This window comes from Choristoneura fumiferana, chromosome 19 (genome assembly GCF_025370935.1).
Source record: "Choristoneura fumiferana chromosome 19, NRCan_CFum_1, whole genome shotgun sequence".
NCBI lineage: Eukaryota > Metazoa > Arthropoda > Insecta > Lepidoptera > Tortricidae > Choristoneura > Choristoneura fumiferana.
In genome coordinates this window covers 11,292,858-11,311,128 of record NC_133490.1, presented here as the reverse complement: position 1 = coordinate 11,311,128, position 18,271 = coordinate 11,292,858, and the positions used below count along the sequence as shown (strand labels likewise).

The following is an 18,271-nucleotide window of genomic DNA, read 5'->3' as shown; positions in this document are numbered from 1 at the left end:
ACAGTGATAGTTTAGCATAAAGGCATATCTAATTAAATAACAATGAATGTAACCTTCAATTTCTGTGAACTTTATTATTCATTATCAAATATCTGATAACCAAATGTCAAATTACAGCTTTCTAGTACTAACTGTCACTGAGCTTACCCGCGGACAGACCGACGGACGGACATGGCGAAACTATAAGGGTTCCTAGTTGACTACGGAACCCTAAAAAGCATATTGAAGTACATAGTACAAAATGAATGAAATTACCATAGAGCGCAGTCCAAGCCTGGTTGATGACGTCAAGGCAGACGGTGCCGGAGACCTCGTCGATGTTGGGGTGGTACACCTTGTTCATGAACCCGATGGACGGCGACTTGAACGGGTAGTGGTCCGGCAGGTGCACGCGCACGCGCCACACGCCCCCCCTCGTACGGGGCTGGAACCAAACACACGACTGTACCAGGTACCTACCATACACAACCAGAAGTTTCATTCCGTTTTATAGGTATCTGTTGAGAATTTGCAGGTGGTAGGACCTTGTGCAAGGTCCGCCCGGATTGCTACCATCATCTAGCTCGCTAATCCTGCCGTGAAGCAGCAGTGCTTGCACTGTTGTGTTTCGGCGTGGAGAGTAAGACAGCCGGTGAAATTACTGCCACTTGAGGTATCCCATCTTAGGCCTCTAGGTTGGCAACGCATCTGCAATACCCCTGGTGATGCAGATGTTTATGGGCGGTGGTGATCTCTTAACATCAGGAGACCTACTTGCTCGTTTTCCACACAGTTGAATAAAAAAAAATTGTGACAATATTCTCGCTAGATGGCGCTATCCCTAAAATTAAGGTAGGTGTAATTGGGTACCTTAAGTTTTCTGGGATGGCCCATAATATATTTTTTATCGATAGTAGATTTATAATGTAGCTCACTCTTGTAGATAGATAAGACACTCCGACACAAACGTGTACACACACGTACGAACGGCGACATTTGACAACTGACAGCAGTCAAATCCGACCTCTTTTTTTTATCAAATCGACCAAGGCGCAAAACCTATTCATCTCACGACACGTGTGGTTTGCCGAAATAAAGTTTGAATTTATTTATAAAAAAAAAACGGAAAGTGAAAAAAAAATCTATCTACAGGAGTGAGCTACACTAGAAGTCTATTGTCGATAAAAAATATATTATGGAATTTATGGACCATCCCAGTCACCCTTCAATAGTTCAAATCAAAACAGTGTAGTATGAGTATGCTATACAGGGCGTCCCAAGACTATGAGACGCGACATGAAAGGAAATAGGACATTTAGCTGGAAGGAAACTTTATTTAATTTTTTGATTTTAGTTGTAAGTAATTAATTTTAATTAAAATTGATTTGAACTAAAGTAATTTTCTAAAAATGACATCTGGAAATGTAAACGAAATCAAAAAAAAAACTTTTTAAGTAACATAACAAAAGATAGCCTAACCTCAATGTACCGAGTTTTCAAAAAGTGAAAAGAATAGGTAAATTATGAACTCGTTATCACAAAACTGGGTGCATTCTAGACGGTGCGCGGTGTAATGCAATGCGCTTGCGGTAACTGGCGGATAACGAGATGCAACTGAGACGCCTGCTGCAACCAACCTCGTTACGGAGATAATAACTACCTAGCTGACGCCCGCGGCTTCGCCTCCGTGGAAAGATAGTAAACAGTTTTCCTGAACCAAATTGTTTTTCCATACTTCTTCGCTACCACAACACCTAATGCCTAATTCACCGAATATAACGCAAAACCGCGTAACTAGCATTTTCCAGGTATAATTTTCACTGTCAGAACAGTACAATGTCAGTACTATTAGGACAGTGAAAATTATACCTTATGCAAAATGCTAGTTACGCTGTATTGCAGTACCAATCACAACGTGTGAATCAATGAATGATTATGCAAACATTTTTTTTTAATTGTTTCAATATATTAAAAGATTTTTTTAAATATCTTAAAAAAATATGAAGATATGGACAATGTCAATTAAAGGCTGACCAGAATCATAAAAAAACGTCGCCATATTGCACTGGTAGGGTAGCACTAGTAACAATAAATTCAAATGTCATATTATGTCTATTGGTGTCAAAGTTTAACGTTTGCGCGTCGTATTTTAAAGTGTTATTTTGTGTTTTTGTGCGTTAAAGCGCCGAAGATTATCCATAGGCTTGGAAGGAAAATAATTCACAATATATAAAAGTATTTGTCATAGAAAAAGGCTGAAGGATTAGAAAATATTCCTTTAAATAACATCACCGACACCGTTGTCAATATGACTGGTAGGTATCGTGTAGTAAGTGTAAAGAATGTTGCAATATAAAACGTAGAAGCGCTGCCCTCGCGTCAGGTTTTTTATATTCCTGGTCAGCCTATAGAAATTGCAAATTCAACTGCTAGATCCAAAGCTGACAGCGGCGCGGAAGCGATACCGATTGTATTTTTTTTTAATTTATTAAGGCAACAAACAGTCACATAGTTAAACATTGCATAAGACATGACATGGACAGGGTCTAGACTAGTGTCCTTTGTGTAAGTTTTCGATAACAAAATACGTCTCGATCGCGTTCGCGTTAAAATCTCAATTCGTATGGAAACACGAACATCGCTAACGTTCCGCTAGAGGCGCTGTTCGTGTTTGCATACAAATTGAGATTTTAACGCGAACGCGATCGAGACGTATTTCGTAACCGAAAACTTACACTAAGGGCACAGTACCACTACCATGTGTTTACAGTGACCGCACTCCATAGCGACGGCATAAATTATTTGTAGAGGCGACTCTGCAAATTATTTACGCCGTCGCTATCGAGTACGGTCACTGTAAACTCATGGTAGTGGTACTGGAGTGCCATAACAATAATCTAGCTAACATGAAAGTCCGTATAGAATACCGGCGCCAAGCTTATTTCCCACGCGTATCAAGCTTAAATGATTTTTTTTTTTTTTTTTGGAGATTGTGGCTGGTAACGAGACCTTTAAGCCAAGTCTTTATTTTAGAAGTCTTGTTTTTGATCACTTGAATTCACTTATTTCACTATATTTTTCAATTGTATTTTGATATATTTGTAGAGAGAACGAAGCAATTTGTGTTTTTCAATAGGTCAGTGAGGCGGCGGGAGGATTCTTCAGCTTGATTTATTTCGCTGGCAAGTATCAGTCTGTCCAGTGCATAGCTATGACATTTGAATATAATATGGTCTAGGTCTCCAACGGCGTTATTGCACGCAGAACAAATATTAGTGTTAACAATACCGAGCCTGTACAAGTGGAATGGTGCATTGCAATGACCAAACCGAAGCCTGTTTATGATAGTTATAAATCCCGACTGGCAATCTTCAAATCATGGTACCACGGCTTGACGGGTAAATCAGTTTGAATATTTCCGTACCATTTTTTCTCTTCTTGATTTCTTCCACATGTCTGTCCAGTATCTTCTTACATCTCTGCGAAACGTACTATAAAAGTCGGTCAGAGGGACGTGCACTATATTTTGTACATCCAACATATTTAATCCTTTGAAAGCAGTCTGGTCTGCGATTTCGTTACCAGTTATTCCTTTATGAGAAGGAATCCACATAAAGGATACTTCGATCTGTTTTAGGAGAAGCTGTACAAAATATTCCTAATTTTGTATAATAAATAATTAGTTTTGTAATGTATTTTGAAATTTTCTAGCGATTTAATTACACTAAGTGAATCAGATAGTATTAGAAAATCCTTATAATTATTTACACATGAGATACGTTTAAGCGCTTCAATAATAGCGTATGCTTCTGCAGTGAATATGCTACAATTGTTGTCTAGTACAAAACTTTGAGAAAACTTAATTTGCGGATCATATACTGCACTACGAACATACCCCTCACCCTTACTGCCATCAGTATAGAGAGTATAGTATTTACTGTTTTGTGTAGAAATTCTAGAAGCTCCTGATTACTATGAACTTTATCACTGATAACTGAAATTTCAAAGGCCACACTGGTAAATGGAAATGAGTAGCAAGGAGAAATACTACTAGTGTAAATTTTAGAGCAAACATTTTTAATTTCCAGAATGATGTTACTGAGCTGGGTGACTTACAAGCCAGAAGATCACTGCTAGACAGCAGTGGAGCTGCGATTGCCCTTTGGCCAGGTAATATACTTTCTATAACTAAATTATTATTTTGTGAAATAATCTTGGCACAAAATCTCATGAACAACAATAATCTTCTAAAGATGAGTGGCATTGTAGCAGTTTCCACTTCCATTGCTCTAACAGGTGTAGAGCACATGGCACCTGATATTACTCTGATAGCTTTGTTCTGTAAAATATCTAGTTTTTTAGTGTGTGAGCTATTTATATAAGCAAAACAACTATAGTCAAAGTGGCTTCTTACAATAGCTTTGTACAAACAAGATAATGTTTGGGGATCAGCGCCCCATGTTACTCCAGCTAGGCATTTCATAATGTTAAATCCTTTTAATGCATTGGATAATATATATTTAATGTGCATTTCAAAAGTTAGTTTAGTATCAATTACCACTCCTAAAAACTTATGTTGGGGAACATTTGGAATGATCTCATCATTATAAGTTATAACATCAGTTGGATTGTCTTTTGTAAACAATAATACACTACTCTTAGAAGGGTTAATTTTCAATTTTAGTATGTTGTTATAATAAGAGTGCAGATCTTTGAGGGCTTTATTAACATAGTTAATAGCTTGATCAATATTATAATTAATGCTGTATATGACCAAGTCATCAGCAAATTGTAGTACCTTAACATTATTCATATTTACATATTTACAAATTTCACTTGTATATAAGTTATACAGCAATGGAGATAATGTGGCTCCTTGCATTGTACCTTTGGATACAGTTCGAGGTCCATACATATTATTGTTATGTCTTATATACAAAGTCCTATCTGTTAAAAAGTTATAAATCCATTTGCACAATAAGCCAGGTATTTGTAGGCTAGACATAACTTGTACAAGAATTGAGGGACTTACATTATCAAAAGCGCCTTGTACATCTAAGAAAACACAAGCAACACTAGATTTATTACATTTTGCATTTTTCAGGTCTTCGATGAGAGAGACAAAGCTGTCGGCACAACTTCTTCCGCGACGGAAACCATACTGAATTGGAGGGATAACGGAATTGGCTTCTATAAAATAGTCGAGCCGAGTTTTAATCATATTCTCAAAGATTTTACCTAAGCATGAAGACAGAGAAATTGGGCGATAAGAAGTTGCGTCTTCAGGTGGTTTTCCTTGCTTATGTATTGGAATGACACATTGTGTTTTCCATGACTGTGGTATGATTTGCAGTACCCAAAGGGAATTAAGGATATTTAGAAATAGCTTTTGAACTGAAAGATCCAAATTCTTAATCAGTATATAAGGAAAGTCATCTAGACCAGGCGTTGTATTTTTACGAGACTGTAAACTATGGATGAATTCTCTCCATGAAAAAGGATCAAGCAAAAACTTGGATGAATCGCGATTGTTGTTAAGGCAAAAATAATTTTCAAGATTCTCAGTGGAATTGTGATTATCATTGTTTGTTAATTTATCCAGTAAAGGGCCAATAAATTCATCATTAAGAGATTTATTAGTAGTTTTAATTCTTTTAAACATTTTAATATATTTCCAAATTAAACTAATAGGGGTAGTTCTGTTAAAACTGCCACAAAGCCTTCTCCAACTACACTTTTTTTCTTCTGCTATTGTTCTTTTTTTAATAGCATCTAGTTTTTTGTATTTAATGAAATTTTCTACACTAGGATTGTTTCTATAGAATTTTAATGCTTCATATGAATCAATGACACTTTGTTCGCATTTACTGTTCCACCAAGGTGCAGGAGGCTTACTTCTAAAGTTAGAAGTTTTAGTAAATTTAGGAATGCAATTTAATTTTAGAGAGTTAAGCTGCGAACAGAATTGGTCATAAGTCTTGAGTGGATTTTGAGCATCTAACACTATATCTTTAAAATATTCTTTAGAAAGTTCACAGTACTTTTTCCAGTCAGTTTTATTGTATAGAAACTTTTCCATTGGGGCATTAATTTGATATTTATCAACGGACATTATAATATTTGTTATAGTAGGAAAATGGTAGCTACCCATGTTGTCATCGCTTACAGACCACGCGCAAAGTGGTGCTATATTCGGACTTGTGAAACTGATGTCTATTGCAGAGGGGTTGCAATTAGGATAATTTATTGTAGTAAAGTTACCATCATTAAGGATACACAAATTTAAATCGTCGATTAAATCGAATAATTGTTGACCGCGACCTTTTGTAGATACGCAGCCAAAGGCAATATGATGTGCGTTAAAATCTCCTGATACAAAGATTGGTTTAGGTAAATTATTTATTATGCTACGTAATCTATCTATTCTTATATTTCTGTCTGTTGGAGGCCAGTACACGCATAAAATGGTAAGGTCACCACTTTCTGTAGAGATTGATATTGCTATAGATTGAATATCTTCGTAAAAAGTAGTTTGTAGAGGCTTGTACTTAAATGATGGCTTTATTAAAATAGCGACACCGCCATGACCATTATCAGCATTGCGAAAATGTAAATTGTAATTTGGAATGTTGGTGATACGGGTATCTGAAAACCAGGTTTCGTTAAGAAGACATATATCTATTTTATTTTTGTGTAAAAAATTTATTAGTAAGGGTTTTTTATTATGAAGACTTTGAATATTAAACTGAGCGATACGAAGTTGTGAAGTTGTAGCTAGATCCATTAATTAAGGCAGGTTTTTGAAAAGTAAATCTTTGATAGATTTCGTCGTAACTGGAGAATCGTCTGCTTTGTTAGCAATCGCTATTAGAGTGCGCACAATAGTCATTGTCAAATCGTTATTGGTCATTAAAAGATTTTTTAAGTCAACTGTTTTTGAGGGAGAGCTTGTGGATGCCAGGTTTTTGGAATTGTTGTTTATTGTAGTGTCTTGTGGTTGTTTCGAGATAGGTTTTTGGATCAATGGAGGAAATTCATCCCTTTTAGAGTCTGTAACACTTGCATAAGTTATTTTGGTTTTCTTTTCTTGGATTTTTCTCATTTTAATGGGGCACATTTTAGAAATAGCTAAGTGAGCTCCACCACAATTTATACAGCAGAGCTCAGTTGGTTTGTCACAATCTTTGTATGAGTGTTCACCTGAACAGCAGCTGCATCGCTGCTTCCCGTTGCATACTTTTGCAGAGTGGTTAAATTTGAAGCAGCGATAGCACTGCTGTAAGGGTGGGACATAGTCAAATACTCTGTAGGAAAACAGATCGTATTGCACACTATCTGGCAATGTATTGACAGGAATGTAATACTCACTGTCTGTAGAGGTACCCTATTCTGACCGACTTTTTTAGTAAAGCGCCGTACCGCGACGATGTCGAAGCTGGAAGACAGTTTACTGTACAACTCCTTATTGGAAATGTTTTGTGGTACATACCGTATTATGCCCGTTCGTTCTATTTGCGCAGCCGGGATATAAGCTTTCATGTTATATTTTCCATGAATTTGGTATTGTTTAAAAAGTTGTTCGCCGTATTATACTGCTTGAAGATCGCTGTTATTTTATTCGCATTTATTCTGCGAATGGCCACCACACCTTTCACCTCCGCAGCAAAAATATGGTTCAGGTAAATTGGACTTTTGTTACCTAGCTTTTCCTTATTGTCCTTGCTCTCAATGAACACTTTAAATTCGACATTTAACGAATTTTCGGGATACAACCTTTTATAATTAGGCTTTAGATAGGGTAAATACAAATCATCCTCGTTGGAGCCTTCTCCATTCTCCTCGGGCACTGATGCCCTTTTCCTGGCCTTGATAACTGGAGGGCTATCGCCTCCTCCTTCGTCACCAATCATGTTTAGAAACGTTTTGAACACTTTTCATAACTTTTCAGCTGATAAAATCAAGATAGATCGCAAAAACAACTTAAATAAAACTCAGAGCGCGCGCTTCGTTTAAGAGTTCCCGCCAGACCTCCAGCTTAAAATGATTTTTTCAACGTGCGGAGAAAGTAGTGATGCGCCTCGAGCCATTTTTGTACTCGAAGTTGAACTCGAGTGAATTTTTGTTAAACTAGTAAATTGAATCGAGTTCGTTTGCAATCGAGTTACGCGAGTCAACTCAGCGTGCTTAATTAATATTAAGCACGCGGCGCGCAGAGTGCTTAATTAATTAATTAATTAATATTACATAGTTTTAGTTGCTAGTTCTAGTCTTAGTTTTAGGTGGTACTTTTTTTGGAAGCCAAATAAACTTTTCTTTCTTTCTTTCTTTCTTAATTTAAGTCATAAGAATTCATTTTGTTTTTCCTTTGTTTGATTAATGACAATACAATACAACATAACAATTTACTCTTTATTAGTAATAGTAATGACATAAATATAAGGTAAATAATATATTTGTATTTTATTTCATATTACCAAATAATACTAGTTTAATAAAGGTACTTAAAAATTCTTAATCTTAACTAATAGAAACTCGGCTCTGTTAGTAGTTTACTAGAGTGACTCGAAAACTCGAGTACAACTCGAGTGAGTCACAAAATACCACTCGAGTCGCATCACTAGTGCGAAGCCACTGGTAAAGGTTAGGCTAGTTACTAACTAGTAGTTAGGTTAGCTAATCCAAAGGTTAGGTTACAAACTTACTTCCTGGAGGGCCGAAGAATTTCACGCAGAACTCGTTCAGACCGCCCAATATGGTCACTTCGTGCTTGCTTTCGATGCTGAGATCACGAGTTAAGGAAAAAATATATGACGCATTCCTAAATGAAAAATAGGGGTCACAGATATTGGAGAAGGGTAGAAAATGAATAAAGTGGGGGTGATTTTTTTTTCATCCATCCCTATAGAGTGGGGTTCGTTGGACAGGTATTTTAAAACCATTAGGGGTTTGCTAAGACGATTTTTCGATTCATTTATTTTTTGCCAAAACTCTAAAATTTAAACCAGTGGGTGGAAAAATTAAAAAAAAAATTAGGATGGTAGTAAATATATCAAACTTTCAAGGGAAACTATAACGGCTAAATTTGTTTAAGAATTATTAGTAGTTTTACTCTTAAATAGCAGCCTAAGGTATAAAATATACCTAAACTTGGAAGATTCCGTATAAAATACGAAATCTTTAGTAAAATATTACTTCATTTTTTCGTAATGGCTACGGAACCCTATTTTGGGCGTGTCCGACACGCTCTTGCCCGGTTTTATATAAACAATGACCGTCTTTGCCCAGCAATGGAATATGTGTACATTCACCTGTAGGTTGATTATAATTATAGCACAATTTTGAACTTTAAGAACTACGGAACCTTCAAAACTCTAATTAGCGTGCACGGTAGTGCCAACGCGAAACGCCAAGTCTAAAAAAAGCTACATTTATTTTTAACCCGAACGAAGATGGACGCAACAGCATGGCTACTCCGAAACTCGAAACTCGAAGTTCGTGTCGTGCGGTTCCTCTGACACTTAAACTATTTAATACGAGAGCGAGAGGGACTGCACGACACGAACTTCGAGTTTCGAGTTTCGGAGTAGCCCTGCAGTTGACAAATTATATAAAGTCACGATACACGGACAGTTGTAAGGAAATATAGATAAGATAGAGCTTGTTCGGTCTATCTCTACCGCACATTGCACGCTCGCTATCGGATGCTTCGATAGCGGTGACAAATCTCTGAACTAGACGTCTGGCCGATAGCAGTTAGGTATTAGAATTAATGCTGTAGGACTAGAATAAATGCTGCGTCAGTAAAAATAATTGTTTTTTTTATTTCAAAACTGCAAATTCAGCTAATCCACGGAAACGTGGTGTTGGAATTGCTTTTTTTTCCGCATAAGGCAACTTTTTTGGCATCTATATCTACCTACTACTATTTTTGCAGGTGGTAGGACCTTGTGCAAGGTCCGTCCGGATTGCAACCACCATCTTGCTCGCTAATCCTGCCGTGAAGCAGCAGTGCTTGCCCTGTTGTGTTTCAGCGTGGAGAGTAAGACAGCCGGTGAAATTACTGGCACTTGAGGTATTCCATCTTAGGCCTCTAGTTTGGCAACGCATCTGCATTACCCCTGGTGTTGCAGATGTTTATGGGCGGTGGTGATCTCTTACCATCAGGAGACCTATTTGCTCGTATGACATCCAGTCGAATAAAAAAAAAATACATTACAACAGAGCCGTATCTTAAGAGTTTCATTTGTTAGTAAGAATAAGTGGAATGGGATAAGAAAGGGGAGGCTTTTGCCCTGCAGTGGGACACATTAGAAGCTATTTTAAAAAAAATAGTATGTAGAGACCATCTCTAGAACCACTGAACCGATTCTTTAAATTATAACCGATATAAAGCTACAAGAGTGTAGAGTGTAGTGTGTGTAGTAGAGACACTATACCAAGTTTCCCAAAATTACACCAGGAAATTTTAAAATTTCCGAAGTTGCAGGCAACAATTCTATAAAGTTTTTCAGTTTTTTTGTTAGTTGTTTTTGCTATAACAATAGCAAAAGAATGTGTGTCACATAGTAACTTTGCGACAAAGAATCTCATTGTTTTAAATTGGCGCGTCATCTGTACGTGCTTCGTTTCTATTTTCAAAATTATTTCGCTGGAGACCATAGATAAAAAGAAAATATTCTCAACGTTGGCTGTCTATGTCTAGACTAGGATCGGGTGGCACTTGGCTGTACGTATAGCACGAGTACCTATTCTCATAATGGTTGCGGTTAAAAATCAATAGTCTGGGTTATTGGCTCTGATTTACTTTAATTAAACAAAGGCGCTGTGCAGCTTATAGGTATAAGTATATTTATTTTCCCGGCGGGGTAACCAGATGCATATTAAATTTGCATTTCAATTAACGTGTCACTTGTACAATACACTTTACTCGGTGACTAATGGCAATAGCTTTATGTTTTTATGATTCGTTACTAAAACACGCGTAATGCCCACGTGCCCGCCGAGTAAAATGACAGACCACATATGTTTTGGGTAAAATACACGCGTTAGCTCGCGAGTCGGCAAGCTTTTATTCAGTTTTACCTGTCCCGTTGTTTGTCTGTCTGTTATCAAATCTTGCAAGTAAAATTCGACCTATTTCCAGTAGTTGAATTGACTTGAAATTTGGTATACTTATGTAAATTGCGTGACAATACAATAATCTGGTAGTCACATCCTGGAAGTCCGGCTAGGATCGTCTCCGCAGGACGGAACTCTTCAACAGTTAATGCATCGATTTGAAATTTGGTATGCAAATGTAGTGTGGGTGGCAATGCAAGTACAGTCAACAAAAAGTACAGTCGGCAGAAAAAGCTTGTATTAAAAATGTTTTTTTTACCAAAAACTTATTTACGTTTTTTTAGTCCCAATGACTCCACAACTTTGCAAATTTTCCACATAAACAAACAAATGCACCAGAGTCTGAGGAGTATTTTAGTTTAAAGTCATAAATTTTAATAAAAATACGTTTTAATGACCAGTAAATTTTGCTGAATAGATTATGTTGGTAACATTACTTAGTCTCATCAACTTATTCAAATGATTAAAAAGTAACTTTTTCACTCGATTGGTACTCTATTACGGAAAAGAATCGAGTCGATACTTTATAATAGTAAACAATGACTAGACAAAGTAGACAATGAATTGAACCGAGCGAGTCACAAGAAAGTTTTTTTACCTATCTCTAGTTCTAGATAAAGCATAATGGCTTCTTGTAGAATGTAGATTCTGACAACATTTTATAGTGGAAGATTTAGAAGCGTAAAGCCGAGGAAATTTTAAACTTTGTTTTTTTTGTTCTAAATTTAGATTAGGCTAATCACAGACCTCGTATTTTGAGATTTTTGTAAAAAATAATCATCGTTAAGATAAATTATATACTAAGTCAGTCCCAAAAAATATCAAACACTCGACACGCTGATGCCCAATAGATGACACCCTGCTGTCATCTCTATTGCTAATGTCATCATCATCATCATCCCAGCCTATATACGTCCCACTGCTGGGCACAGGCCTCCTCTCAGAACAAGAGGGCTTGGGCCGTAGTTCCCACGCGGGCCCAGTGCGGATTGGGAACTTCTTGGGTTTGAACCCACGACCCTCTGCTTGAGAGGCGATAGGTCAAATCACTAGGCCACCACGGCTATTGCTAATGACATAAGATTAAAGATGACAACTATTGGGACAGCGACGAGCACTTCTACGTTATCTTTTTTTTTTATTCGACTGGATGGCAAACGAGCAAGTGAGTCTCCTGATGGTAAGAGATCACCACCGCCCATAAACATCTGCAATACCGGTATTGCAGATGCGTTGCCAACCTAGTGGCCTAAGATGGGATACCTCAAGTGCCAGTAATTTCACCGGCTGTCTTGCTACCTTACTTATTTTTAGGGTTCCGTAGCCATAATGGCAAAAACGGAACCCTTATAGTTTCGCCATGTCTGTCTTGTCTGTTCGTCCGCCGCTTTACGCAGACTATCAATGCTAGAAAGCTGTAATTTTGCACCGATTTATGGTGCAACTATGCAAACAAAATGGTAGGAAAAGAATTTAGACGAAAAATGTTTTAGGGTAACTCCCATTCCCGTAGACGTAAAGTGGGGGTGATTTTATTTTCTCGACCAACCCTAGTGTGGGGTATCGTTAGATAGGTCTTTTAAAAACATTGGGGGTTGCCAAGACGAAGCTTCCGTACCAAATACGAAATTTTTAGAATAATATTACTTAATACTTTCGTATTCGCTACGGTACCCTATCTGGGGCGTGTCCGACACGCTCTTGGCCAGTTTTTTTTCTTTTGTAAATTAAACAAAAAATGATGGACATGTAGACGGTTAACGCATTCACTGCCACCGACGTATATTCTGTTTAGTCTGTCAGTTATAATAGTTATATTATCAGGTAATATTGGAAACGTATTCTTTATTTTTTTATTTAAACAAAAAATTACAAAGATGAAGCGCATCAAAGTTCGGCAGGGCTACTACGAAACTCGAAGTTCGTATCGTACCGTCCCTCTCGCTCTCGTATTAAATAGTATAAGTGTCAGAGGGACCGCACGACACGAACTTCGAGTTTCGAGTTTCGTAGTAGCCCTGCGGGAGCGGGGGCCCGTGACGTCACTCGTTAGTAAAAAGTGTACTGACTTCCACAGGTACATTATGTTTTTTTGCTCAGGGATCTATTTACCCATTACAAATCTGTCACCTACCGATACTGTTCCTTTTCCCTATACTGTGCGTTGACGCATAGAGTTAATTATACCTATAATTGTACGGTCAAGGAGTTTAATTCATTGGCCACCATGGAATCATTTCACAGTAAAGGTCATAGTGACATCGCATTAATTAACAACGAAAGTCGTAATGACTTCTCCTTTGAAAAGGTTCCATGGTGGCCAATGAATTAAATTCCTTGACTGAACTGTTTTTTTTTTCGGAATACCAGCTTCCTGGGACGGTGTTTCCGGAGCGGTACAACTTAGGGATCTTTAAAAAACGAGCCCATCAGTCTCTCAAAGGGTCGGCAACGCACCTGTGATACCCCTCGTGTTGGCAGGTGTCCATGGGCGGCGGTGATTGCTTCCCATCAGGTGACCCGCATGCTCGTTTTCCCCGTCTTATATCTATAAAAAAAAACTTTCTAACAATAAAGGCAAATAGGCAGTCATTTAGCAATTTTAAGTAAAAAAAAGCTCCTTTATTTATAGACCCAGATAAAGTAGGTACTCCAGCAACTAAAACGCGCGTTTATATTTTTTTTTAATACTGCTGGACAAAGGCCTCCCCTTTTTCCTTCCAATCGCTCCAAATCGTCCAAATATTTTTTATTTAACATTTTTTTTACAGTCATCTATATTTTGGTTAGTTTAACGCGCAAACAGGAACTTAACACTTTAACTGTCCGCGCATTACATGTAATGCACCGTCAAACTAGCTCTGCCACGTCTACGTGACGTCAGAAATGGATGATTCCATACATTTGTGCATTACCTACAGGGCTACTACGAAACTCGAAACTCGAAGTTCGTGTCGTGCGGTCCCTCTGACACTTATACTATTTAATACGAGAGCGAGAGGGACGGTACGAAACGAACTACGAGTTTCGAGTTTCGTAGCAGCCCTGCTGTAATGAACGGACGTACAGACCCATGACAGTTGCGAAAGCGAGGGACATAAGTGTTAAATCAGCCTTTGCTTGAAGGTTGAGGTTGACAATAATAGAAATAGCACAGAATCCAGACCTGTAGACTTTTTATGCAATAAATTATTTTCATTTAAATAAAAAAGTTTTTAAAATATCGGGAACTAGAAATTTACAAGTAAATATAGGTATGTTCAAGAGGTTGAAATCTTATTTGTTTCATCCAATTGAATAAATACTTGAGAAACGGAAATTGGCAAGTTTCGATGTTGGTGGGTTCACGGAACAGGTATATATTATAACGGTTGGTTAAAACTATTTCTGGGTAAAAAAAATCAATTTAGTGTGTCAGTTACATTTGAAAATATTGGACACTTTTTTTTTCAATCAATAACCTAATCAACAAAAAGTTGGAAAACCCCCGACTTTGTCACTTCAAAGTTCAATATCTCGATAATGGCTAAACCGGTTTTGATGAAACATGTCTATGAACCATGGCTAGAAAACCTGCTTTCATATAAAAAAAACGCATTCGAATCAGTCCACCCGTTTCAGAGCAACGGTGCCACAGACAGACACACATAGCAGTCAAACTTATAACACCCCTATTTTATAGTTGGGGGGTTAAAAAAAATGACAGACGAAGCGCGTCAATGGTCGAGAGTAGAGGCCCGTGACGTCACGCGGCGCTAAACAGCAGGGCTACTATGAAACTCGAGGTTCGTGTCGTGTGGTGTGGTCCCTCTGACACTTATACTATTTAATACGAGAGCAAGATACGATACGAACTTCGAGTTTCGTAGTAGCCCTGCTGACTCACGGTGTGACGTCACGCGGAACTTTTACTGGCTGTATCTTCATAATTTTTTGTTTAATTGGCAAAAGAAAAAAAAAATTGTGTTCAATATTTTCTGATAATATCTAAAGCACGAGTTTAGACTTGCAAGAAAAGTGGCCCAAGTTGCATTGCATTGCGAGGCCGTGGCGTCAACGAGTTTGAAGTGGTTAATCGAGTGCCACAATGTAATATGGACAGCATTTTTTTTTTTTATAGTAAACTTCCAATATCGGTTTTTGTGTACTTTTTACATGACACATAGGTAGGTTAATAAAACAGATGAGCTAACAAAAGGGAACTTGGTGCTGATTATATTGGTTTAACTGGTTAGTCATACACCTAGGTTTTAGGTAGATAGGTTACCTATTATGATACTCAAGCAGAAAACAATATCAAGAAAATAATGAGATTAATTTAAAGCATCATGATTTAACCAATTAACACTGGTAGGTAATCTAATCAGTATTTATTTAGGGAACTAAATCATAAAACTTAAGTACAATCAAGGTCCAAGTAAGCATATCATTACTTGTTACTGTATGAACTGTATATCCTGTGGTGGAGTTAATAAACGAATTTTATTATTATTATATATTATATTATTAAGTACCTGAACACTTTAATACTTTATCACAATAAACATCAATCAATACTAAAACAGATTGCCATGCATGTTAGAAAATCACCAGTGGCAAGGCAGTGTTAATTTACTTTTTAGCTTGATTGTACCTCATAAATCTATAACAGACAATTTCAATGCTGTGTTACTTTGATAAAGACAAATAACAGTTCTCATTACCAACCAAAAGCAAATAATTAAAGTGAACAAAAAAAGTCTGTTATGTTTTGTACTTTCTCTTTCCTTTCTAGAACTCACTGCTTGAAAACAAATTACCAAATGCACTTCTTGTGAAAGAGACAGGTGTATTGCCAGTATTTTTTTTTATCAAATCTAATTACAGGCAAAAGTGTTACATAGAATTGAGTAAAATATTGTATCTATTGTTATTTTGTACTAAAAATATTGAATAAATTATCTTATCTTATCTTAATTAGAAATGTTAATTTCATTTCTCAAAGAATAAGCAGAAAAACAATATTTAACTGGCTGAAATCATAGGAGCCAAAGCCTTTAATATGCATGGAAATAAAACTATTTTCATATCTATAGAGTAGATGTTTATGATTTAATGCTTTTCCTTTGTTTGGCAAAACACCAAGACAATGAACTTGTGGGTGACCCCACTTATTTGATAAAATCACACATTCCCTTTAATAATTTAAATAACAGCTAGGTCATTACCCTGATATAGACAAGTTTTAGTTTTTAATGCCTTGTCAATAGTAAAAAGCTCTTGTTGACAAAGGCTAGCATCAAACAGCCATCAAGTGCCACTTTTTTTTTATACAGTGTACCTTATAATGCAGCTATCAAATATATCAAATTAGAATTTAATTGTGTGTAATAAACTAGAGCATCTTTAAAATCCGTTCGGGCGTATAACCGTAACGCACAGTGAAAAAAATATGCGCAACTGACCATGGCCTACATAATGAATTACGAAATACAATATCACAATCTAACACACGGAAGAGTACCGTGAACGCGCGCCCGTGCCCGTAGTAATGTACGTGTTTATCAACGTGTTATATATAGATACGTAGGCCCACGGAGTCACACAAAGACAGCACGCTCATTTGGAGATAAATAGCCAAAGGTCCCAACAAACACAACTAGCAAGTAACAATAGCTTTCCATATAGTTTCTATGAGGATAATAGCATGAAAAGAAAACACATACATAGCCCATATCGATTTTAAAAAGGGGCTGTGACAATCAGCTGATGGCCCTTCAGCCAGTTATTTACATGGAGGCCCTCGAACGCAGTAGGGTGGATAGTAATGACGATAACAAAGAAAGGATACAGTTTGATGACATCTGTGTCCATCCGACGTTTCCCAGCGCTCGGTGACGACATCTTCGTGATCTATTACTAATAAATCACAATATCGAACACGAACACCAGCACAAACCCACACACGACTCCGCGATACCAAATTTTTCGTCCACCAGCAGCAGCAGTCAGAAAAATAACATTGTAGAAAAACAATGGACACAAACCATAGACTATACGCAGTATCTCTTATTAGTCTGTGCATAGACTAGAATTTCGAAGATGATGTGTAATGAAATTGATGTAATGATGTTGCCGCATAACAAATAGTTACATATACAAATACAAATATATATTTTTATTACTTATTCTATCCCATTACGAAGATAATTGCTTTATTTTTTAATGAAACAAAAAAAAACGTTTCAGTTTCAAATCAAATTTGATTTTTTGACATATACAGTTCATAGAGCTTGAAACATCGACTAAAGAAAGGTAGAAGATTATGCGTCAATCAAACAAAAATATTAGAAATATCTATGGTTCATCAGCGAATCTTCGCGTGTGTGACTCCGTGGAAGATATTTTTAATTCATATTTAATTATAGATTTATTTGTTTATACGTCGAAAAGAATATAACGGAGGCGTGCGCGTTAACCAAGACGCTCAGTCAGCGCGGTATGAATGCGGAAACATGTGTTCCGACGTGAACATTGTAAAGTGATGACACGATCAGAAAGTGCAACAACAAATCCTAATTGCCTGTGATTGGGCTTGTGGGACTTGTAAAATAGTGATAAAAATACATGTGGAAGTTGTAAATCTTATCTGAATGTGGCGGCGGACAGCCCGAGGGCCTGTGCGAGTGATGGACTGAGATTTTGTTCCGGTTTGGTTTGATTTGATGGGGTTGTGAAGTATTTTGGAGCGAACTCGACCTTGGCATGGCGAATCCAGCGATTAGTCTGGCCTCGTTCGATCAGAATGACATGTCCAGGTATATAGAACCTAATTATCTTGTGAGCATGGGACAGTTAAGTTATAGTAATCCAACAGGTTACTGGGCTAATTGGTTGATTGAGCAGGTGTGATTACTTGTCTTATTTGACTTGAGTTGGAATGCCTTAATTGGAGGAATTATCTGGTTGCTAGAGAGAAAAGTAGGGTATAATTAGTTAATACATTCTTGCAGCATTTGAAAAGATTATGCTACTTAAAAAATTAAGATTTACTCAAGTATTTTTTTTTATTTACGGTAAAAATTTAAGTTAAGTAAATGTAATCTCTCTTTATCATAATGATGGCCAATTGACCACTATATATCTAATTGATAAAATACAAAACAATTATGAAAAAAATATATATGAATATGTA

At 37.0% G+C, this 18,271-nt stretch overlaps 1 protein-coding gene and 1 long non-coding RNA gene across 2 annotated transcripts in view; one reads left to right on the top strand and one right to left on the bottom strand.

Moving 5' to 3' along the window:
* LOC141438834 (ubiquitin-conjugating enzyme E2 H-like) overlaps window positions 1-17,149 on the bottom strand; it is a 28,168-nt gene extending 11,019 nt beyond the window's left edge. The window contains 4 exon segments of the mRNA XM_074102856.1: window positions 256-412; window positions 414-424; window positions 8,682-8,758; window positions 16,928-17,149. Coding sequence (XP_073958957.1) covers window positions 256-412; window positions 414-424; window positions 8,682-8,758; window positions 16,928-16,980 — 298 coding nt within the window. The 5' untranslated portion in view covers window positions 16,981-17,149.
* LOC141438835 (uncharacterized) lies at window positions 4,072-5,615 on the top strand. Its single transcript, XR_012452516.1, has 2 exons — window positions 4,072-4,149; window positions 5,084-5,615. It is a non-coding gene; the product is annotated as an uncharacterized lncRNA (long non-coding RNA).
* Window positions 17,150-18,271: the final 1,122 nt, after the last annotated feature.